Here is a 25,909-nt window from a genome sequence, read left to right on the forward strand (position 1 = left end):
ATTAAAAAGTCATGCTTGCTATATGTCTGCAAAACATTATCAACTATTAACAAAAAAGTGTTTCCTTTAACCAATTTCAACACAGCCAAAAGAAAAACATCATTCTAGTGCCAAAGATTTTTATCAAAAATGTTTTTTCAAAATTGGTGTGTTTCTATTGAGTGAATTTATTATTTAAATGTCAAACTGTCCAACGTAATGGCAGATTTTCAGACCTTCAGAGGTGGATAAGTCCAAAAGATTGGTTTCACATTTAAGTATTGGCCGATTATTGATCTCCCAAAATTAGGAAAAATTTGTTGTGTCACTGCCAAAACTTTTAACCCAGACTTTGTGTCTATGTATACATAGATATACACAAATGAATTACATTTTTGCCAGTATATGATGCTGCATAGGCAGAAAAACATGTCTGTGTTTACCTGTTTGCCCTCGTTTCTCTATTATCTAGATCGTAACTGTGAACAGAGTCAGATTCCCTCGACAGGCTCTGATGCTGAACTCTACGGCCTATGGGGTACTGATGGACGGATGAATTCGTCTGGGAAGTGTTGTGGAACCGCGGTGGCCGGTTCCCAGTTTCACTGGGGTAGTCGCTGTCTCGGTCGTCCACGGCGCTGTCATGGTCGTCATACGCTGGAGTGGAAACAAAGCAAATGCTTTACAGAAGCATTTCCACCTCCATTTTTTCAATTTACAATCTCACTATGAGATGTAATGCGTTTTAAGGATGGATAGAAAACATTCAGGCAACAAAAGTTTTATGGCTCCCTCTTGTGGTAGCAGGCAGACAACACAACAAATGAACGCTGTGTGAGTCAAAACAATGGGACGCCACACAAGATTTTTTTTGTAGCGAGACAACAAACCATTCTGCAACATGTAAATATGGAGAGAAAAATGAATCACAGGTGGTAAAAAAACAGCAAACAACCTCTTTACATACTTTGCTGATCACTCCATCCAAAATAACTCCAACTGCCTGGTGGGATGAAGGAGAGTTTCCAAAGAAGAAAAGTAAATGTGTTACTGAAAAATTAACTCTGTTGTGCATGGAAGTAAACCAAGTGTGTTCGACTGGATGAAATATGCATCAAAGTGATGAGATATCTGCTTATCTGTCAAGAAAGAGCGAAACTAAACTACTGTAATTTTTTTAATATGATTAACCTGCCAAATTAGAATCAACGCATCGGTCATTAATCACATTTTTTGTTTTAAGATAAAGACAGATACTCATTTATAGGTTTGAATTGATCAGTTAACTTCTAAAAAAAAAGAAAGACTTGTTTCTACCTATATGCACAAAATAATGACTGTTTGTGGACTTACAGCACTGTGACGGCATCGACGCCATTCTTCTTCTCTGGACCTCTCCTGGTAAGGGGTACTGGAGAAAAAGAAGCAAAAACAAGAAAGGTAAAAAAATAAAGAATAAAATGATTTTAAAATGATGCCTGCATTTGTTCCCTGTAGTTATAACCTTTATTTGACACCAGGTGGCAGCAGAGAGCCAAACTAACTTCAATAATTTTTTGTAAAAGCAAATAAAAGAGATAGATTTAAAAGAAAAACTAGATTTTGTTTTAATTTGATGAGAATTGGTTTGTATATCTTCAAGACAAAGACATAAATAATATTTAAAAGGTATAAATGCAGGAGGCAAAATCAGACAGGGAAGCTTTATGGCAAAATTTTCCAAGTAAATGAAAGATTAACCAAAAAAACAACAACAACATAAAAAAAGAAATCAGACAACACGGAAAAATGTTTTAGTTTTACCTAAAGACTCTGTACATTACAATGTGAAACAGGGGTTGTACTAAAACAGTGTTCATGTTGTAGTTGAGATTTTATTTTATTTTAAGATCCTTTGAACCGAGTTTAGATAAAACTTTAAACTCTGGTATTTTAAAAGAAAAAAACTGTTTTATTTCCTCCACAGTTTAAATTTCTTTATGTGAAAAGCTCTTTTACAGATTAAAAATAAACAATATTGATTGAAAAGGTTAAAATCTGTTAAAACTTCATCTGATAGTTCAACTGTTCACGTATAATATAGATAAAAGATGCATTATGCTTCATGTTCCGACTGCAGATTTACTCTTTAATGCATACAAAACTTCAAATGCACTCCAAATAAAAAAATAAGGTACAGAAACTGGTTTTGGCCTTTTTTCAGATTACCATCAGTGAACAGTCACTGCACCGACCTCGTCGTGGATCTGCATGGTGTTGATCCGCTCCAGCTTGCTGGTCCAGTACTCCGCCTCGTCTTCTGGGATATCTGGTCCGAGGAGATGGAGGAAAGCAACAAAGTTAAGAAGAAAGACCTGCAGGCAGGCATGGGAAGGAGGGATATGTCAAGTGATGAGTGGAGAAACAAAATGAGAAAATAAAGCAGATAATCCTGGAAAAATCAGAAGTTAAGTCAGCCAAAGTGGAGAAAGAAATGAAGGACCATGGAGGCTGGAGCTCCACCCTGATCTCTGCTCTCTCTCCGCTCTGGACTCTCTCACCTCAGTGTGTTCAAACCTTAAAGTCATGCATTTTTCATGACTGATAAATGGGAACTTTTCTTTCCAGGCCTCAGAATCAAATTAACCAGCAGCGGCTCAGGGTTTCCCTAAAGCCAATGCAGGTTTAAAACAGAAGAATAATTAAGTGAGGTTTATAATGTCCGGCTGTAGTCTCCAGCATCAACACGAACAAGATGCAACAACTTTCTTTACATGAACTAAAGATGAACTGATAGATACATTTTCTCTTACTCTCCCCATGTTTCTGCAGCAGGCTCTTCTGTTTGGTTTAATGGTCTAAAAACGGCTTATTCTGAGCAAATGGAAATCCTCTACCTGTTTCCTGCATCTATCTGGGAAATCTAACCAAGCTAAAACAAGAGACGTTTGGTCAGATTTAACTTCAGACATAGAGAAAAAATAATTATATTCAGTGTATGTAAATATCTGGTTTCAACACGTAAAAGAAGAAAAATAAAACAAGATCCCAGAGTAGGAAGAGTTTAATATGGATAGCTGGGAAAAAAGAGCAGGAAATAAAAATGAAAAGGTTGTGAAAGATTAACAGAGTGAAACCCATCATAAAAACTTAATGCAGCCTAATGGTAGTTCCACATGTTCCACCATTTAACAGGAAGTGAAGTGAATAAAACAGAGCAGGCAGCTGTGAGCAGCTAAAGATGGATTTATAGTTACTTTAGCATAGTAATTATGATAAAGTAAAGACAGTAAATCTTTCAGTTTAGTGGCTTGTTGAATTTGTCCTGATTTGATTACTTCATTTTTGCAAAAAGCCTGTTCTCTCTTGAGTTTTACATCACTGAATTTGAACTCAATTTCTCTCTTATGAATGAAAAATAATTGGACAAATCAAGCAGTACAGCTGCTCCACAATCCTCTTTATCACCAGTTTGAATAAAAAAACACATTGTAACTTCTTAAAATGTTTTCTGGCACCAATAATGTGCCAAATATCTAAACAATACCCCTGTTTTCTATTGATAATTCACAATTTTTCTGTTAAGGAGATCACTGGGATGGTGTCAGTGACTATTGCGATCCATGGGCAGTATTTTATTGTATTTTTAACACTTATGTTCTCTAACATGTCTTAAATAAAAGCATCAGTTCAATAAACAAGCAAGAGGAGTACCGCTTTCTGTCTCTTATGCTGCAAGGCCTGCAACTATTTTAATAATCGATTATTCTATCATCTATTCTGATGGATAATCACGTAATCAGACAAAAAAATTTCAAACGCAGATTTTCATTTATGCTTATTTTATAAAATATTAGAACTATATTAAAAGGTGAAAATACACAATTTCCATTTTTAAACAAGAAAACATTTTATAACTTATTTACATAACATTCCTTTGATGAAAGCCTGATAATTTGATGCATCTGTAACTAAAACAAATAATACTTCCAACATCAATATGCGAATATCTCTGGCCTTTCTGCTTGATTTAACATCAATACTGTATAGAAATGATCTGTTGATTATTTTTTGGATTAAATGATTAATAATTGGAGTTTTAGTAGGAGATTTTTATTTTATTTTTTACAGAATTTGAACCTAAAATTATGTCACTTTAGGAGTCTTGGGTAGAATATGTTTACAGACAAAATGTATATTTATTTTTTTTACAGTTTGGGCTTAATTACTGCTCTGAGTGTTCTTTTTTGGCTTTTTATTGATACTTTAATTAATGATTAATTGATTACTAAGTTAGTTGATGATTAATTGAATAATCGATTAATCACGATTAATCATGATTAATCATGATTTAATCGTCTGTTATGCTGATTATGATTGTCTGTTATTATGATTAATCACGATAAATCATGATTAATCATGATTAATCGCTTCAGCCCGACGTGATACACACCAAAGGGAAGCTCAAAGCGAGTGTCCAGCAGCACTTGGTGCGGCGTTGGGTTGGTGGTGCCGCAGATCTGATCCTCCTTCATCAACACCTCCGAGTCCAAAGCCGTCCAACTTCCTGGTCCCTCCTGGAGAACAGCAAACTCTCAGAAAAACGGATGGAAACTACCAAGACACTCATTTGCATTTCTTTAGGTGCGTCTTAAAGCAGCAATCAGGTTCCCATCTGGGCATCAATACAGTTATTGATCCTTATAATGGGTCTCTCTCTCTCTCTTCCTGCGGACCATCAGTGATGACAACGTGGTTCCAAACAAGGCAGTGAAAGACTCACTCCTCCCAGTAATTTACTGAATTTATTTATGTTTTCTTCTGAAACCTGTGTTATCTGTGTATTTTAAATTCAAAGTCTCAACTGGCAATAACAGTTAAAGGCCAGAAATACCCAATGTGATGTCTGAATTTTATTGTTGACCATAGATCTAAAGAGCTTTATATTTGTTTATTGAGAAGGAGAATGTTATGAAATTTGACTTACTGGCAAAAAACTAATAACTTTCAGAGATTTCTCTCTGTACAGTAAAATGATAAATCGAACTGAAATGATTAATCAGATTAATCGTTTTTGAATTATATATCAAAATTATGTTTTTACATATGCAAAATAAGGTTGTTTTTTTAAGATTAAAAACACATTTCTTAAGATAAAAAAAACAAACCAAACACTTATTTTTGGTAAATCTATTTTACCCAAAACTCCTCAACTGGCAGTTTTGACTTCACAATTTAGATTATTATTACTAAATGCAAAAATATATTTTAATTACCTTTTTTACTCAATTATTAATCAGTTAATCCAAAAACTAATCAACAATCAGCCCTACACTGCACTAATCAAGCTGAAAGGGCTGAAATCTAACATGTTTATGGTAGAAAAATTTACTTCAAGATGCATTTTGTTAAAAATTATCAAGTGTTCACTAAAAGAATGTTGTGTAAATAAAATCTTATTTAAATTTTTAAAAAAAGGGAGAATGTGCCATTTTTTTCGTTTATCCGATTAATCGATAAATTGTGAGAATAATGGGTTAATAGCTGGCTAAATAAACGGTTACCTCATCAGACTGATGGATGGTGTCCAGCGGGATCAGTGCTGTGCCGATCATAGTGTCCCAGATCAAACCTTTGTTCCACAGCTCCACCACCAGACCCGAGTCCAGATTGCTGATCTCGCTGTGGAAATGAGCAAACACAAAACCACATCAGTAAAATACAGCAAACAGTCTTTACACATGGTCACAACAACAATCATTTAAAGGAGTGAAACTTTTATCACTACAAACATGGTATAAACAACCTACTAGTAGTACTTGTACTAGGTGATTTTAGATTTGTTTTGAAATGCATTAATAATTTGGCTCCGTTTTATGTTGCTGAACTGTTTCACCATTATATTCCAACTTGAACTCTCAGATCAGCCGATCGGATACTTTTATAGGTACCTAAGGAAAAGTGCTGAGGTATACTTCAAATATATGTTTTGCTCTTATTAAAATAATCAGAGTAAAAATATTTATTAAGGTGTTCATTTGAACGAATGGTCGACGGGTGCAGCAAACGTCGAAACCTGCAGCAAACACGTGAATAAACATGAACCCCAAAACAGACAAAAAGAAAAAATAAATGGACCAGTAAAACTCTGCAAACAAGAAAAATGCTGCAAATAAAAAAGGAGGAAAGGAAAAATGTTGCAAAAACAACCGCAAGTATAAAACATTGCAAACTCGCTCCACAAAACGAAAGTCCTCCAGAACTCTAGGGGGAGTATGGAGCAGATAACATAAATATGCTGCTATTCTAAAATGTGTAAAAAAAAATTAAGTACAACGCATAAATTCTGTCTTCCTTTTGGACATCCTGTCTTTATTAAGGGTCTGATCTCACAGATTTGCTTGTTGCCTGCCCCTAGTGGTCTGGAAGACTTTTGTTTTTTGGTATTAGTGTTTCATATTTAACAGTTTTGTTATTTGCAGCGTTTTTCTGTAGCACTTATTTATTGTGTTTTGCAGTTTGCATCATTAATATGTTTGCAGCGCTTTATGCCCCGTCAGCCACCGTACCCAACATAACACAGAACAGGACAAATTGCTTTTAACCTGCAACTTAATTCTCGTTCATGTATGAATTTTATATATAAACACATAAAAGGACCGTTTTCAATATTACCTAAATGTAGAGAAGCTCATGTTAAAATTTCAACCAATCTAAAGGAAGCATACATCTGGTTTAAGATGGGATTTATTTTTATTCTTCAGTCCGGCACCAATCCTCTTCCCCCTTAAGGTCACGAGGTTCACCAGTTTTTGTGCAGAAACAATAAGTGCCAAAATGACAGCTGTCATTTTCTCTAAAGAGAAACAGAAGCCAACTGTTTCCCCTGCTCATCTGCATATTCATATTCACATCCTCATTCACATTCATGTCGCCTCGGTTTGCCTGTCAATCATCTCTGATGACTCTCAGCAGCTCAGATGATGGAGAGACAGTGGGTGGGAGAAGCTAAGTTGTGTACATTCTTGTTTAAGTTGCCAATTAAGGGCTTTTTGGGGGACAAAAGTCATAAAATATCTGACGACTTGGTACATTTGGAGACCAAAGTTGCAATATTTTTTACATTTTCAGCTGCTGCGGTTCGATTTCACATTCAGTCAAACTAATTCAAAAGCCTGTTCCCCTCCTCACCTGTGGTGGCGCTGCACCAATTACAGAAGGAAACGACCCGAACACCTCTAAAGAAAACAGAACTTTTTTCATAAAATGTTAACAAAACTGGAGTAGCATCAGATTTCAGCGCTTGTAGGATTTCTCTCGTGTTTGGAAAACATCACAAGCCATTTCTGCCGCTAGCGCTAGATTTGTGCGTTTGCTTTGGTTGTATTTACCCAGAATGCCCTGTGTTGTATAACATAAACAAACTTGCAAACAAACTGGAGTTTGACTAAAGCAGACTAAACAGGGCTTAAGTTGAGCCTTTCACAATAAGAAATTTTGCTGATTAATTGTTTTAGAAAAACTGAATGATATTGACTTTTGGATGACGATAAATTGTTCCAATAATTATTGCGATAAATGATTATTTTTTTGAGACCATTTTCAAGTAATGTACTGATAATGGCATATTAATGCATGTTGAGTAACTTGCGCAGCAGCAGTTTAAAGTTTAGTCATAGTTTTAACAATTTAAAAAATCATTATTTTATAAAAGTGACATGTACTTTTAATTTTACAATTTTTCAGCTAAATCTGAATCTTAAATGAGTCAAAAATGATTTATTAGCAGTTAAAAGTGACATTTTGGCCAAGGTGAGCTGCTTTAATCTCATATTACGTAAGATGACAGTCTGCTGGTTTAAAGGGAGGGAAATGGAAAGAAAGAACACCGTTTTTATTAGTGGCTCAGTTTAATCTATGGGATTATGCAGTTTTATGATAAAAAACATATCCGTGTCTGAATGACGTTCCTGAGTTGCGTCTCTGTTGAAAACAGTCAGAATCGGTGCATTTTTAAACACCCAGAAGGACACTGTGTGTGTTTGAGCTGAGACCGAGAGCCGACAGACGGGAGATCTGTGAAGTCAGCGGTGAAATTCAAACATGTTCCTGCTGGGAAAGCTTTGCACAAACACACACGGCCGTTTCAGGATCAGGAACGAGAAAACAGCATTTTCTTCTTGGCAATGCTCTTTTTTATGTCATCAGTCTTGTTGAGTTGGTTTGATTTTGACATGAACATCAATGTTTCAGCACTTCTGTCTCTGTAAACCTTAGAGTCCATACTCACAACACCCAACCCTGCGTCACTGTGTTAACTGACACCATCGGTATTCTTAATTAAATCAATAATATCTACAACAAAATGATTTTCATTCCTCCCAGATGAAAGTGGTTTTAAGAAAGCGGTTGTGCACTCACACAAACTAAAGCTGAAGTCGATAATCCTCTTTAAGTTGAAAGGGTGCAGTTAGGTTTATGCATGAGATGGTTTTTAATGCCACATGTAAATGTATCAATACTTTTACCCATTTCCTGGAAGATGTTCAACAGTAGCTAATCAGTTAAAATCAGATTGACCATTTCAAGTTCTGATGATTAATATTTTTCAAAGGACAATTTTGATCATAGAGACAAAACATTCAATCTTATTTATGGTTTTGTTGTTTCTTTTTTATGTAACACTTTGAGTGTTTGGTCTTCTGTAAAAAATGAAAATTGTTTGGTTGTTGAGAGAACAAACCTGTGTTATTATCGATATGTTAATTGAAAATCGTATCAATGACAACAATATTATCACTTATTGTCCCAGACGATATATTGTCTTAGTCAAAGATATATTGTTACTGACAATATATCGTCCAGCAAAATCTGTTACTGTGACAGGCCTGGTTTCAGATTTCTGGCAAAAACTCAGAAATTTTTAGATTCATCTCAGAAATAAAAAAAATTTTAAAAAAAGGAAATTTAAAGTTGGAAATTTTTGACATTTCAAACTGAAATTTACAAGTTTTTTTTTAAAGTTCTGAGATTATTCTTAAAATTTCTACTAGCAAATATTTAACTTTCCAAACTCAGAAATTTCCAACTTTTTTTTCTAGAAAATTTCTAAAATTAGTCTAAAACTTTCTGAGTTTTCTACTAGCAACGGTTCAACTTTTTAAGCTCAGAAATTTCAACGTTTTTTCAAGAAAATTTCTGACAATCTCAAAACTTTTTTTGGCATAATCTAATCCTTTTTTTTATAAAATACATCGTAATTCGTTCAAATTATCACTTCTAGTAAAGTCAGCAAACCTGTGTTATTATCAATATGTTAATTGAAAATTGTCTCAATGACACCATTATCACTTATTGTCCCAGACGATATATTGTCTTTGTCAAAGATATATTGTTACTGACAATATATCGTCCAGCAAAATCTGTTACTGTGACAGGCCTGGTCTCAGATTTCTGGCAAAAACTCAGACATTTTTTTATTAATCTCAGAAATTTTCAAGAAATGGAAATTTAAAGTTGGAAATTTTTGACATTTCAAACTGAAATTTACAAGTTTTTTCTTTTTTTTAAAGTTCTGAAATTATTCTCAAAATTTATACTGGAAAATATTTGACTTTCCAAACTCAGAAATGTCCAACTTTAAAAAATCTGAATGCAAAACAACGTGACGACACACCATGAATTGGATTTATAAAAATACAATACATAGCACCCAACTATTTCGTCTTATTTAAACATCCAGATGTAAGAAACTGTGCAGATCAGAATCAGAGAATCAGAATGAAGAAAGGCAGGAGGAGGAGGAGGAAAAGGTTTCCAACAGACAGACGTTAATCTCTCCTGTTGTTGTAATTTGATAAAGTCACTCCTCAAACACTTAATACAGGCTGATGCAGGCAGAAGGAAAAAGGTCACAATTTGTTGATACTTTAGCAGACCTTAATTGAAGGAAAGAGTAGGCGATGACCCGAAACATCAGACAAACCGATCAATAATCAGAAGAGCTTCTCCCCAAACATCTAAATATATCCTTAGTTGTTTTCCAATTAAAATAAAATACATACATCTGTGATCTTAGACCAGCCCCTTCTTTACTGCAAAAAACTAAATCTTACCAAGTACTCTTGGTCCATTTCTAGTGCAAATATCTTAGCATGCTTGAAATGAGACAAAATTAGCTTATAAGCAACTTTTCAGCAAGACATTAGAGCTTGTTTTCAGGCAATAATTCCTTAATATTGATAACAAGGTACAAGTACCATTATTTCACTTATAACCAGACATTTTTCCTGTGTTATAAGTCAATAGAAAAATAATTTTTTTCACCAATATTAAGGAATTACTTACTTAAAACAACCTCATACATCTTGCTGAAAAGTTGCCTGTAAGTATATGTACAAAAATATTTGAACTAAAACCAGACCAAAAATATTTGGTAAGATTTTGACTCATTGACAATCAAAGAGTCATATCAAAGCAAAGGAAAAATGCTAACATTAGCCTAGCACGTCATCTAAATGCTCCGCATAAAAATATCAGTTTGTCTGGAATCTGCAGCTGTATTTGTACATTCATCAGGTTATTTTTTTTTAAGCTGTTTAGCATCATTTTCTGCTGCTAGGAGAATCACTGAAGCAGTTCACTGCAGAAATAAAAACACAGAACCGATAACAGCTTTAAAATGAATGAACTGCTGCGTGATGTACTGCACTACACTGCAGGGAGCGGCTAGATTGGGAATTGATTTGGTGGTCATGATGCGGCTCCATGGAGTAAGATCTAATTCAGTCTGCAGCGTCACTGAATTTAATCTAGTACGATTTAAAGAATTACTCATGAGCATCAGCACTAACCCTTAAGCTTTTATTGTTTTGCAATACACATATGTTAATGTCAATGTACCTAATTTTACATAATTTTATATTCATAATTTTAAATAACTAATGATAAGAAAATAATCTTTGTTGATGAAGCAGTTCAGAAAAGTTCCTCAGATGAAAAGTCACTAAACATTTTTGGGGTTATCGCCGGAGTTTTCCCACAGTATCCCTTTAAAATAAGTGTTATCAATGATTTACTTTTTTAAATATAAACATAAAAAAAAACAAGAATTCTGACATTTTTCGTAGAATTCTATTTTCTTCGAATTCTGAGTTTAGTCGTAGAATTGTGGCTTTTTTCGCAGAATTTTGACTTTAATTGTAGAATGCTGACTTTTTTGAGAAAAAACAAATTTTCTCAGAATTCTTGTGGAATTCCGACTTTCCCAGAATGTTGGCTTTAATCGTAGAATTCCGACTTTTGATCTCAGACGATAAATGTCAGTCCTGAGAAAGAAGTCATAATTCTATTTTAGATTAAAGACTACTACTTTTTTTTCCCCCAGTGGCCCTAATCGTCTTCCGTACTCTAAACACTGAAATGAGAAAATCTGTGAGCAGAGAGCAGACGAAATGTTCAAAGTAAAACGGTCAAAAATCCCCCTCTCTGTACCATATTGCAGTCCGGTTGGCACAATGGGCTTGGAGAAAAATCAGCAGCCGGTCTGCTAGTAGCTGTGGCACAATCATTACTTATCATGAGATTTTCCAAATTAAATCTGAATTTTTCCGCTCTTCAGATGCACCTTTTTGCTTGTCGAGAAACCACAAAACCTCATTTTGCCATCAGTGTTTCTCTGCACAGCTGCCAGATGCAGGTCGAGTTAAAAAAAAACTAATTATGGGATGCCATTCAAACCACCTAACTAGGATGTTTTGCCCATCAGACAATACTTCCACACATAAATTGCTGATTTTCTCCTCACACATTGATTCCAACATCACCACTTACAACAGAGCAGGAAGCATAAAAAGACCCAGCAGATTTATAAATCAGGTGCATCTTTACCTCCGTGCCCTCTGGAATCAGGATGGGCTGGACAATTCATTAGATTTATAACTGGCTCATCCACTTATCTGGCAGGTAATTTCACTTTCCATCCCTCCAACCTGCTTCTGCCCAAATTCCCATTTAGGAGGCCGTGTCAGCCGGCCAGACCGGAGTCCCACCGGCCGCTGCTGTGTACCACTTTCAATGCCACAGAGGCCCATTAAGACCAGATAACAAGTCAGCTTGCAATGGCTACCTGGCCTGCATTCATCTGCAGGCTGCCACAGCATCTGAGGCACCAATTTCTCTCTGCATTTGTCTTGATGCATCCCAGGGGTTTGGCGGCGAACAAGCCGTTAGTGACAACACTTTGCAAAAAAATGCCAGAAAAATAAAGCAAAGCGACGATCCAAACTGAAATAAATGAAATTAGGTTTTAAATAGGGCTGAAATGACTAATTGGATTAAATGTAATTAATTTACTTTTAAAAATAATCGTCAAAAAATTTTGTAATCGATTAATCATTAATTGGAGAATACAGACTAACTTGATAAAACAATGTATTCAAACCAGAACTGTACAAAATATATATATTGCATGACATACATGTCCCCATAAAATAAAACAAAAACATTTTTAAATGTTTTTTTTTCAAGATTTATTTAATTGTTTATTCATTTAATAACCGTTTTATTTTGTGACACTGTGCATTTCATGGACTTTTATCTTTTTAAACTCTGTTTTTATCATCAATGAAAATAATAAAAATGGAATAAACATTTATTTGATCGCATGAAATAAATGTCCTTCTAAAACAAAACAAAAACTGATATTTAAAAAAAAAAATTTTTTTATTTCAATATTTATTTATTTCATTCTTTATCCGTTTAATAACTATTTTACTTTGTGACATTTTACTTTTGTAAAGCTACTTTATGCATTTTTTGGACTTTTAAATTTTAACTGTTTTCCTTTCATGGCTGAATACAAAACTCTTCTGCTTCCCATTTCTGCCCTCCTTCATGTTTGTCTGTCACATGAAATCCAACTGAAAACCGCAGAAGTTTGTGGTTATAATGTGGCAAAAGCAGAAAGGTGGAGGCTTCACAGTGGCGCAGTTGGTAGAGCTGTTGCCTTGCAGCAAGAAGGTTCTGGGTTCGATTCCCGGCCCCGGTCTTTCTGCATGGAGTTTGCATGTTCTCCCTGTGCATGGTGGGTTTTCTCCGGGTACTCCGGTTTCTTCCCACAGTCCAAAAACATGATTGTCAGGTTAATTGGCCTCTCCAAATTGCCCCTAGGTGTGAGTGTGTGTGCATGGTTGTGTGTCTCTATGTTGCCCTGCGACAGACTGGCGACCTGTCCAGGGTGACCCCCGCCTCTCGCCCGGTACGCTAGCTGGAGATGGGGACCAGCAACCCTCCTGACCCCACTGAGGGACAAGGGTGTAAGAAAATGGATGGATGGAAGCAGAAAGGTTCAAGTGGTTTACATACTTTTGTAAATATTAAAGTATTTTACTTACAACATGAAGTCCTGCTCCCAGCATGGCTGATCTCCACGGACTGTGATGGTTGTGCTCTTCACATTCTGGACCTTTAAGGTGACGTAGGCGTTGAATTTGTCTGGAAAAAACAGAGAAAATGGAAAATTAGAAACTCAAGTATTTGTTAAACACTGTTGGGGGGGTCAGACATGAAAGATACGAAAAGCTAAATGTTATTTTAAACTTTTGTTATCTTTTATTCCAGGAAATATTCAGAAAATCCCAGATTAAAATGAAGGAGAGTTTCTCCCTGTATGTACTGTAAACTGGGATATTATTGATGTGATGAAATGATGTAAAACATTTTTTCACACAATAAAATAATGGGGTAAAACACTCTTCAGATCAAATAAATTTCCAATATTAGCTGGTACTGTTTTTCACATCTGAATAAAAATAAGGATGGAAATATATAAAATATTTAGATGTTTCCCATGTTGTAAATCTATTCATCCATCTATTTACAAATCTATCCACCCAAACGTTTACATGTATATCCATCCACTAATTAATCTCTCCACCATTCATCAGTCCATTTATTTATCCATCTTTCCATCCACTTATCCATCCATCCATCAATCTACTTATCCTTTAATTTATCCATCCAGTTAGATATCAGTTAGTTATTCTTTAATTTATTCATCCATCCATCTGATTATCCATCCATCCATTCCCTTGCTGTCTGTGCTTTTTGCTGATTCCATATGAATCGGTTAAACACATAACTAGCATATTCACAGTTAAAGTTTGTATAGATGCTTTAAAAAAATATTACCGGTACAAATAAATGAATCAAACGGCCAAACCTCTGATTACCAACTGCTGTTGAAGAAAAAAAAATGGTCTGAAGAAAAAAGCACAGCATGTTTGTGCCTTAACTTTTCCTCCAACATGTTTCTCTCAGCTGCCTGCTAATGCAGCTGCTGTTACAGCGACAGCTTTTAGGGAGTCGGTCTACAATGAGGCTGAGGCATGAAGAAAACAACATAAAAGGATCTGAAACGGAGCTAAAAATCATTGCAAAAATGAATCCATAAAGGATCCGCTAGTGTAGATGATTCAGATGCTGTTATTCTGTGTTATTTAGGTAAGATTTCAGGTGGTTTATACAGACTGGAAGAAAAATCAATGCAAGAACTGGCAACTTTCTAAAGGATCAGCTGTTATTAGAGATGCAAGTTATCGATTCATGAAAGCTGAGTCATCTTTAATTCTTATCGATCAACTAACGATTAATTCCATAACAAAGTGCTACATTTTCAGAATATGCTGAATTAAGAAAAATACATAATAAAAAGTATATAAATTTGTGTTAGCTATATTCAATACTGACTGAATAAACAGAATATTGTGGTTTTGTCACGTCACGTTAAAAACCGACAGGAACATCTTAGGTTGTTGAATAGAAGAAAAGGTGGAAAATCTTTTCTTCTGTTCGTGAGAAGTGAAATATTTCCCATGAACAGAAAAATGTTCATGCATTAGTACCATTTGTGGTTTATTTTGAATGAATATTAATTTTAACTTCTCTGCGTTGTCTTAACCGCTTTATCCTCACCTTCGTAGCAAATCAGTCATTTTTGTTGAGATATTGACACTGCTCCGCCATGAAGCATCTCCGCTGAATCAGCGCCATTAAAGTGAAAACTTAAGCAGTTTATCGAGTGTTTATATTTGAAAACAGAAACGCTTAAAGCGTATTTATCGTCCCACACCGGATTCTGCTTGAACGATTTATCTTCCTCAACTGCAGTGGCGCCGCCACCGCCATCTTTGTTTCTGTAACAGCTCTGCTTCAGGTTGAACAGCGGCGCCCTCTGTTGGATGGCGGGCAAACTACAACACTAAAATGAAATATGGCCGTTATTGGTTATTCAGTTAAGCTAATTAGTTAAGAAGTGGGCAGAGAACCCCAAAACGGTACTCAATTAAGAGTAGCACTACTTCAACATATTTTTTTGACTAGAAATAATAAAATTACTCAAGTAAAAGTAAAAAGAGTGTAGTAAAAATACTCTCAAGTTATTTTTTTCAAAAAAGAAACTCAAGTAAATGTAACTAATTACTACCCAGCTCTGATCAATTGTAATTTAATCTAATTAACCTAGCAGTTATTCTGATAAAGCTATGACAGACAATGATTTTTAGTTTACCAAACCTATAAATCCTCAAGTCTCCACTTGTTCTGCTGTGTTGGTCTCTCATGGTCTTTCTGCACCATAAAATGACTTTTCTTTCTGTTTCTGAGCGAGTTAATCTGAGATAATCCATCATTCACTTTACAGAGTCTCCGTGTCTGTGATTCTTGTAGACAGCTCCATTAACTGACTGCTACCACCAGTGAGAAAAACATACAGGGTCACGACTGTGAGCAAAAATAACCCAACGAGAAACAAAAACACAGCGGAGAGAGCATTAACAATCCAGCATCTGTTGCCTGTGACCCTGCAGAGGTTGTTGAAGCCACAATCAGAACGACGCAAACTTCCATTAACGTTCTTGTGCAAAACCCGCAGAAACACGTCAGATGCAGGCGAGCTTGGGGAGAAGATATCCCAGCATGCAGCAGGGCCTTCTTGGGAGAGCATCCGGCATCATTTATTATTAACTGGCAATGACTTATGAAAATGAATAAGTTATATTCAGTTACGCATGGACGTGCGCAGCGCGGCTGGACCAGATGACATTTACTGGGCTGTCTACAATAATGAATACTCTATTATGGGCACCGAGGAAGATCAGAGAGGTTTTGGAGATGAAGAGATAAAAACATCCAAATCTGTTTATTGTTCGACAACAGAAGGACAAGATGTTCCCTGTTTCATTACAATTCCCATCTAGTTGTGTCTAATTAATATTTGCACACTGAAATTAAAGTAGGTGGAATCACACAGGAGCCATCGCATATGAGGAATCTGAAGGTAACTCAAAATTATTTGTAGAAAATTCACAAATAATTTAGATTTTTTTTGTAGTTCATCTAAAATATTCTAAAGAAAATGCAGCTTGGGACGTAGAAATACCATCAATGCTACTTCACACCCAGTACATCATTTCTACAAGTCTGAACTGGATCAGCGCCATCTTGGTAGGCAAGTGGAGCGCACAGCAAAGATGAACCATGGCTTCCAGTCCAACAAAAATAAAGTACACTTACACTCTATTTTTTTAAGATTAAAAAACAGTAGCTGATTAAATGCAGCTGCTGTGTTCAGTTTAATAATATAAATTACTATTATTTTTTTGAGTACATTATGTAGCGACCTGAGTGAAGTTGGCCCCCCCACATTCTTCAAATCAGACAAAATGGGTGTCAATCAACTCGGCTACGTTTGTGCTGGTTTGTGCAGCAAAATTTTTTGTTTGTGCTGCTTTGGCTTTGAAGATATTAATGAAAGTGTAAAGGGCAAAAGGTCAACCAGCCCCTCAACTTTTATGAAATCCAACTTTCTTTAAATCTTTAAAATGATAGCGGCACAAACGAAAATTTTTGCTGCACAAACCAGCACAAACGTAGCACTAACGTTTGACACTAATTTTGTTTGATTTCATAAGAGTGGGGGGTGGTGGGGTTGTTGACCTTTACACTTTCATTAATATCTTCAAAGCCAAAGCAGCACAAACAAAAGATTTTGCTGCACAAACCAGCACAAATGTAGCCGAGTTGATTGACACCCATTTTGTCTGATTTGAAGAAGGTGGGGGGCTTGTTGACCTTGGATGATCACTAGAAACATTTCTTTATATTTTTAAAATGATAGCGGCACAAACGAAAATTTTTGCTGCACAAACAACAAGCACAAAAGTTTGACACCAATTTTGTCTGATTTGAAGAAGGTGGGGGAGCCAACTTCACTCAGGTTATGTGGCGTCCTGAAGAAACTCATTTCAAATGGCAAAATTTTTCAAGAACAATATTTGTGTTTTGGAGAAATAAATGCTGTACCATTAAGTCACAGCTATGCAGTGAAACAAGCAATAAATAGTTTTTTTGATCACAATTTGTGAAAAAATACAGCGGGATTGGTTAAAATAAACTTTAAGCAAACAAAGGTTTTGCAATTGTGTACTTAATTCTGCATAATTAAAAACAATTTGAATTTTATTTTTCCATTTATATCTGTTCAAACACCGTCTGAGTTCTGTGTATTTTTTGTCTTACAGTAAAATGCAATACAATTTTTCTAGTGATTACAGGAAGATAGACCTCTGAAAAGGCCACACGGTTCCTGGATGAAGTAAACTGACTCAGAAGACTGGAGAACTGAAAAATTGAAGAAATTGCTAAAAGTCATTCAGCACAACAGTTCAGGCTGTGTCAGCGCAGGCCGCCTCATTACTCCAACACTATCCCTTCATTAAAGCCAGAGACTCCTCTGCATTCATTATTCTGCAGGTATAACCAGGACATGACAGGAAATATGACACATTTTGCCTACAATTCGCGGCTCAAAATAAATTATATAACAATATGTGGTGCAGATATTTAGGATTTATCTTATTAGCTTAAGAGAAATCCCTAACAAATCCAATCTATTGTCACTTTACACTTGGTCTCAAAAGGAAAAACTTCATGTCTGTAAGGATTGTATGGAAACCTTTCAGTGAAACTTTTAACCAGGATTTTAGAAAAATAAGTCGTCGTAGAACCTAGGCTTGTTACAACACAGAATTTTGGATGACAATGAATTGTCCCAATAATTATTGCGATAATTGATAATATTGACCATTTTCAAGCAAAATATCGACAATGGCATAAAAATGCAACTTTGCCCTCTTAAAGACCAATAAACTTTAATTTAACTGAAAGATATTCTAAATATTCAAAATAAAACCCAACAAATAACAATAAATAAAACAGAAATAAGAACCACATACAATAGAAATCTTAAATTAAATGGATTATGAAACCTCTAAACAAAATTTCTCTATTTTCAAACTTTAATGAGTCTTTTTGCCCTTTCTGCTCACTTTTACTCACTATTTTGTGATGGTTAATCACATTAAATACCTAGTAAAATACATAGTCTTGTCACTGTAACCCAAAAGTGGAGGAAATACTTTAAAATCTGGATAATAAAGTGACACATAAACCAATCGGGTTTCGGAAATGTCCTGGGACAGCAGCCAGTTCCCTCTGGAAATAAATCCATCGCTTCTTACCATTAAGCATAAATCAGAGCATGTTTCCAAACTGGGGCATTAGAGCGGGACAAAACCAACAAATTTTTCCTTGACCTGAAACGAATAACTGTGTCACCTGACAGAGCGGCATCCTGGGTAAAACGTTTATCGGTCACATCGCCGGACATCGCAGCCCCAAGGAAACACAGATCCTGTAAATAGGTCAAGTTTTCAGAGAACTGAAGTTTCCCCATTATGTCTGGATAGCTGTCGATTTATAAAAACTAAGGCCGACTTAAAAACACTCAGGTGTTTTATCTAGCTCAGTCAATTTTACCTCCCAGTGCATTTGATGACCCCTGACCCCACTCAGACGCAGCTCATTATCCTCTCTCTGAAAGAGTGAATCATGGTGCAAAGATTGCTGTAAAACCAAACACCAAATTATTTTAATCTATACAAAATAATGTTTTTTCTGCACAAACGTCTGCATTTTGACTCATTCAGGTCCACTTTTCAACATCAGTAGCTGCGTTTTTATTACAAATATGTGCAAAATGTTGTCTTTTTCTGCCAATATAAAAAAAAAATCACAATTTTGCAATTGCAGTTTTACCATTAAATAAGAAACAAAATTAAAATCACTTGTGAATGTTGGTTCACTTAAAAATAAGTCAACTTTTCAGCATCAGTATCAGAGTTTCCATTATTAATGTGCAAAAAAACTGTCTATTTTTCCACTAAGGGATGTAATGTATTTTTCACATGTGAATAAGGTTGTTCATGCAATAAGTCATTAAAAAATAATCTGTGCCATCATCCCCCAAACACTTCCTGTCGTCATCTGCTTTGTAGTTTCTGCCAGTAGTAACATCCTGTTGTTGATCGTGTGACTTGTTTGATGTGGAAAAAAAGTGTTTCCATTGCAGTTTTGCAAAATAAAGCAATTTCAATATTACCTCATCATAGTGCCAAAACTCATCGAAAACAAGTTTTTCGTTAATTTATTTTTAAAATATCAAATTGCACGCAGCTTTTCCATTAAATAATAAAGATATGACACAAATTCCCTTGATCCACCATAAAATGTCCTTATTTCCTCTCCTTAAAACTGCTTATCTCTGTGCTGTGAGTTCGTCTCCTAAAGAGCTGGAAAGATTTTTCTCTATAAATGAATGGCACATTGTCATCTCAGGCTAGCAGGTGGCCCTTTGTCTGTGATGATCTATTGATTTTCCTTCCCTCCTCCTCCAGCTTGATTTCTTATTCTCCCACTCATTCCCGTTGTTCTCCCCTCATCACCGCCTGCAGAGAAGTGGAAGGGACAAACAGCTGCAGCCTAAAGAGACGTTTAAGATGGAAAGTGGCTGGGAAGAGGGGACCATTCTTGCATCTCCTCTTAAAATAGTTTGAATTAACGTCATGCTTCTTACAGGGCTTACAGTAATAGTAAAAATGGACTTCATTGGGAGAAAAGCAGATTGCATAACATGACTAACACTTTGGCTGGTTGGAAGTCCAACTGCGACACAGCTGGACTTCGATTTCTCGTTGAAAGCTAGGTCTAAAATATATATAATGCAATAAGTCTTTAGACATTATACTATTGAATCACAAAAGGTCACAGTTTGTGCCAGAATAACATGTTTGCTGAACATCAACACAGTGCAGAACTAAAACATAATCTCAGGTATAGTTATAAAGACAGTTTTGTTTTGTCACTAGCAAATTTTGATGTAAGATACATTCTCTCAGTTGTCTTGAGAACTTTTTAAAGTAATATATAATCTTGTAGCAATCACTTAACACTGGAACTGGAAGATTTTTTAAATATTCAAAATAAAACGAAACCCGATAAAATGGAAATAAAAACCTCACACAATAGAAATAATTGATTATGAAGTATCTGTAAACAGAATTTCCCTAAATCTTAAGATCTTCAGCATTTTAATGTGCCAGACATTGTCTGAAATCCCACTTTTCATTCGATTGTCTTTATAGCACAGTTCTTCTTCCACTGCATCATGTCATTAGGTAAATATAGACCAACACTTTTGAAGAGAGTTTCTGAAAACTGCCCTAATTCTCTATGAATTAGGGCAGTTTTGTAAAATAGCCTGTGAATGTATGCATTTAATGTCCAATCCGGCGGTAGTTTGAGGCTTCCTATGAAGGTAATGCGTTTACTCACGCATGTGAATAAAGGAGAACATTTGAATGGGTTCTTACCTGGCGGCCCATGAAGTTTGGCTTTCTTTACTGAAAAAGGAGAAAAAACATTGAGTTAGTCAACGTGTCAAAAAGAAAACATATTTGTTTGACACTTTTAAGAAATATTTATCTTTAGAACGTTTCAAACTTCAAAAATTTTAGCGCAAATTTCTTAGAATTTTTATGTAGTCTAATAAAATAAAACAGAATTTGTTTTTATAAATGTTGCCTCACTAAATGTTCGTAAATTCTCCTGTGGCAGCAGGAAATTTATTTATTTAATAAAGAAAATTAAAGGGACTGGAGAAAGCATTCGCCCAGTGATTCTACTATATAGTTAAAAAATAATATAAATAATACAAATAATATCAGTTAAGCTATTCAGCCATCTTTTTTTGCTAATCTAACACTTAAGCTAATACTGTTAGCGCTAACGGCTAACACTTGACCGTTAGCCATTTTCGTTGTTGTCTGTTCCTTTATTTTTTTATTAAATTAAAGTCAATATTTAGGTTTCACTAGTTTAGTTACCATAACATTTTATTATTGTTTGCTTTTATGGTAAACCTTGCCATAAGAAGTGAAAAATACATATAAATAAAACTTTATGTTGCATAGCATCAAAATGGCAACTCTGACTCAGTGTTATCAATTAAGCTAGCTGATCCACAATGTAAAAAATACAGCTTAAAAAAACCTAATTCCTATAATCATCTTCCATAAAGTCAACAAAAAGATGAAAAAGTAATTTTAAAGTTTTCTCTGTTACTAGAAGAGAAACACAATGAGAAATAGAAACAATGATAAATTGTTCTTGCAGACAAAAGGAGTTGATTAAAAACTAATCAAGATTAATCACGGCACAAGATAAAACAAGACTTTCAAGAGAGTGCATTGCATTATTTCACCTGAAAATATAGAAATGTGTATGTGAACAAATAGATAGATTACTAAGAAGCAAAGAAAAACAATTGATCTTAATGCTAATCATCAAAACACTTCAATCAAATTCAGCAATCAGAGAACTTTTCAGACAAAAGACCTGCAGCCTTCTATTTAGATTAGGCAAAATACATTACATTATTCTACTTGTGCAAGCTACTGATTATGTCTTAAAATATGTGAGCAAGACGGATAGAAAGATAAATAATTACTACGTCACTCACACACATTGAACGTTGAATTATGCCTCAATTTAAAATTTAAACCCAAATGCTACAAGTTAGAGACATGTAAGAGTTACAGAACTTTAAAAACAATGGTGTCTTTGGCCACAATAAGAACCTCATTTAACAGAAATAAAAACCTATAGATCATCCAGTCCTTAAAACAAATGTGTAATATGAGACGATTCTCATAAATATGATGGAATGCATCATAGATCCTTGCAATCTACAAACTAGAATAAAGTAAAAAACTAATATTAAATAAATTCCAATCCAATCCAACTTTATTTATAAAGCACTTTAAAACAACCACAGCTGATACAAAGTGCTGTACAGTAAAATACAACAAAACAATAAAAAATGAAAAAAGAACTAAAAAAAACTCTTACAGTTTAAAAACGAAAACACAATTTAAAACTAGATCCCGCTGGTGTTGAAAGCCAAGTGAAATAAATGGGTTTTAAGACGAACTTTAAAAGAACTTTAAAATGTACACAAAATAAAACAATTTACCTTTTAGTATATACAATTTTCTTTAAAAGTGTCAAAAACACATTCAAATATATAATGATGGGTCTGTCACAGCTAAAAGAAAAGCAGGGGACCTGCCAACAGAGATAAAGGTAATAGAGTTAATCTTTTTACAAGTTATGGTTATTGAAGGTGGAATCAACTTACTCACTTACTCTTTGGTTACCTAGCAACTCATTCATTCTCTGGTTACCTAGCAACAACCTGTGGAGCAACTTGCAGGAGTTTCGGTTTAAGGTTCCGCCACTGTCAACACTGTTTAACTGCACAGTAACATGGAGTGAAAACTGTGGCAGTATTTCAGATATTCAAAACAAAAACAACTAGTCAATAGTTATTGATTGATATGCTTATACCGTGATACGTTTTCCAGCCGTATCGTCAAGCCCTGCTCAATAAAATAAAATAAAACGCTTGAGAGCTCAACAGAAAGACTTATCAGGTCATGTCTCTCAGACTGTCGGCACAAAGCGCCTTGTGTGCCGCTAGTGCCAGGTCCTGCAAAGCGTCACTGAAAACCTGATGGCGACCCGATTGGTGGCGTGCCAACGGCGCTCAGCCAAAACCTGACGGGCTGGGCTTTCACCAGGCGAGCGAGAGAGAGCCTTCACACAGCTCAATCTACTACATCTGTATCTGCATTCTTATTTAAAACAAACAAAAAAATGTGTATTTGTCAACTGCTATTAACCCTGAATAAATTAACTTGAAGTACAATATGTTAATGCAGGTTAATTAAAGGGTGAATAAATCGTAAACATCCCAAATATTAACCGTTGAAATGTTAAAATCTTCACCATGCAGCTACTGACATGTGGGAAATGTTAAAGGTAATAAAATTCCCAACAGAAAATAAATATATAACATGGAATAAAAATTATAATAAGAATTCTAATACATGTTTAATTTTTTTGCTTATTTTTCCACTCAATTTGACAGCTGCATAATTTTTAATTATCATAATTGTAATAATAAAAATAATACATCACATTTTTTTCATGCTTTTTTTGGACATGAAATAAATATTACTGATAAATCAATAACGACATACATACAAATAAACATATAAATAGATATGTTATTTAATTCTCTTGCAAAGCATCTGAAAGTCCAAAAAAGTGCAAAAAAAATTTTGTATTATTTTTATAAAATTATACAGCTGTCAAATAAACAAGCTGTAAAATATCAAAACAAATAAAAAATTTAATATTTTAGTACAAAATGAAGAGTGTCGACACTTGAACTCCTTGTTAATTTTTTTTTTTAAGTTTTATGACATCAGAAACATTTCCCCTTGAACTCATCCACATCTTGTGCAGTACTCCTGGTCCAGAAAGCCCAATCAGCTTTCCTGCAAATGAAATGAGTGTCGCAGTAAATCCAAAATAACCCGACGGTAAAGCGAGCGGCCAATAAAGACGGGATAAGAGGATACACACGCTGCATTAATAGCAGCAGACGTGTAATTAGCCCTTTAAGCTATCAGAAAAAGCCAAGGGCAGTTTACTTTTGCTGATAATCGTCGTGTGAATTGTGTTATTGATCCCAAGGAGACAATTAAATGTTTTTGGTCAAATAGAGAGTAGTTTCACTGATTGAGAAGATTTCTTCTCGTTTTATTTTAGTTGGGATCTTTTAACAAGATGCTTGGAAGGTCATTTTAAAGCCAAATTGTTGTTTTTTTTTTACTTTTTTAATAAACTGCACATAAATAAAATGTTTTTTTTATTTATAATCAAATATGTAAACACACTCCCATTCAGGTTTAGTTAACAAAATGCAGAGAGAATTTGTGCATTTTGCAGCAAACGCTGTACCAGATGCCAGGCATGGTGGTGGCAGCGTCATGCTGTTGGGCTATTTTACTGTTTTATAAATTCTGTATTTTCACCTGAAATTAGCAGCTGGACAGTTAAAGCACAAGTCACTGACCCATAACACTAATTAACGCATCCTGGAATAAAGATTCTGGAATAATTATGATGAAAATTAATGGCAACGCAACTTATTTTAAAAAAACGATGAAACGGCCAATCAGAGCCAGGAGGCGGGGCTTAGCGCCGTCAGTCAATCTCATGTATTTGTTGCTAAATGCGCAAATGCCGGAGAAACAATTCACTGTTACAAAAAAGCTGCTTATCCACCATCATTGGTGGCCATGCTAACTAGCCTTAGCATTCTCAAAAGGCTATGCTAGCTGTAGCATAGCAGAGAGGAAGAGGGAGGCTGATTGACAGCGCCAAGACCCGCCTCCTTGTTCTGATTGGTTGTTTCTATGGTTAATGCTGGGAGAAGGCAAAGGAGTTAGATTTTTTTCAGATTTGTCTCAGACCATACTGTTATGACAGAGTTACATTTCAACAAATATGTAAAAAATATATTTATAAAAATTACATACAACAAAGTTGCTTTAAGGACCAATTTATACAGTTAAAAAACTGCTGCTTTCAGGCCTAGTTACTCTCAAAAGGCAGAAATGATCCAGAAAGGCAGAGACGTGACCAATTTTCCCAAATAGAACTGAAACAAGATGTCAACATAAAAGTATGTCAGCCAGAAATAATGCAGCACAGCTGCATTGTGACACACATCTCTGTGCGTATGGAGGTCTGAATCCCTGCTGGTCCCGGCGACGGGGAGGCAGAAAGCGGGGCAGATGTCAGACACGTGTCAGCTGGAGTGATTGTATGAGAGGATGCGTGCTGCTGGTGACGGTGGGATAATCGCTCTGAGCTAATGCCTTAAGCAGGGCTGAAACCTAGCGGACCCGGCTGCATTGTGCCAGGGGATGAATTACAAAAAAAAAAAAAGACTCAAATTTAAACCTTTTTTTTAATGAAATGAAGCGCAGGAAGCATTGTGCACGATCGAAAGCTGTTAAAATGCTTTTCCCAATTAGGAAGGTTTTGAGACGACAAGCTATTGTTGCTATTAGTAGAGAACAGAGTGATGTTCACGTGACGACGGATTAAAGCTGCTGCTCACAAGCTCCCCTGCACGGGAATTATTATGACACACTCACATCTGTACTGTCTGAAAACGGCAAACAGACAAGAATCGCAGCTTTGATTGCAAACCGCTGAACATATTTCTGGTATTTATGTTGCAAATCATGAGAATTTTTTTTTTTTTTGACCAACGGTTTCAATAAGCAACATGTAAGGCTTTTCTTTTTCAAACACAGGTTCTGTGTTTATCTGAAAAGTTTTAACTTAAAGTTGAAAAACGTATCACATTATAAGCATTATATATCAGTCGATATCAATAATTACCAATTAGTTTCTGTTATAAATATCTGAAATTCTGCCAAACTTTCCTGTTTTATCCAGTTTTCACTCTTTATTTTTAAGCAGTCCCGAGGCACAGTGGAGAAACTTTTAACTGCTGCTGCGCCAGTTACTCAACAGGCTGTTGCTAGGTAACCAAAGTTTGAGGGGAGGGACTTGAAACTGCTTATTACCCAGCAGGTTGTTGCTAGGTAACCAAAGTTTGAGGGGAGGGACT

General features: G+C 35.3%; 1 protein-coding gene across 13 annotated transcripts in view; it reads right to left on the reverse strand.

Moving 5' to 3' along the window:
* Nucleotides 1-25,909, reverse strand: part of unc13ba (unc-13 homolog Ba (C. elegans)) — a 144,217-nt gene that overhangs the window by 110,312 nt on the left and 7,996 nt on the right. For 11 of the 13 annotated variants that reach the window (XM_017306837.1, XM_008417733.2, XM_017306834.1 and 8 more), the window contains exons 2-9: nucleotides 20,727-20,756; nucleotides 13,353-13,452; nucleotides 5,523-5,640; nucleotides 4,412-4,535; nucleotides 2,214-2,287; nucleotides 1,333-1,390; nucleotides 947-982; nucleotides 423-636 (exon numbers count right to left, since the gene is read on the reverse strand). In XM_017306837.1, coding sequence (XP_017162326.1) covers nucleotides 423-636; nucleotides 947-982; nucleotides 1,333-1,390; nucleotides 2,214-2,287; nucleotides 4,412-4,535; nucleotides 5,523-5,640; nucleotides 13,353-13,452; nucleotides 20,727-20,756 — 754 coding nt within the window. Of the gene's footprint in view, nucleotides 1-422; nucleotides 637-946; nucleotides 983-1,332; nucleotides 1,391-2,213; nucleotides 2,288-4,411; nucleotides 4,536-5,522; nucleotides 5,641-13,352; nucleotides 13,453-14,931; nucleotides 15,111-20,726; nucleotides 20,757-25,909 lie in introns of those variants that run through there. The other 2 variants (XM_017306835.1, XM_017306831.1) reach the window with 2 other exon arrangements.

Source organism: Poecilia reticulata, linkage group LG9 (assembly GCF_000633615.1).
Source record: "Poecilia reticulata strain Guanapo linkage group LG9, Guppy_female_1.0+MT, whole genome shotgun sequence".
Lineage (NCBI taxonomy): Eukaryota > Metazoa > Chordata > Actinopteri > Cyprinodontiformes > Poeciliidae > Poecilia > Poecilia reticulata.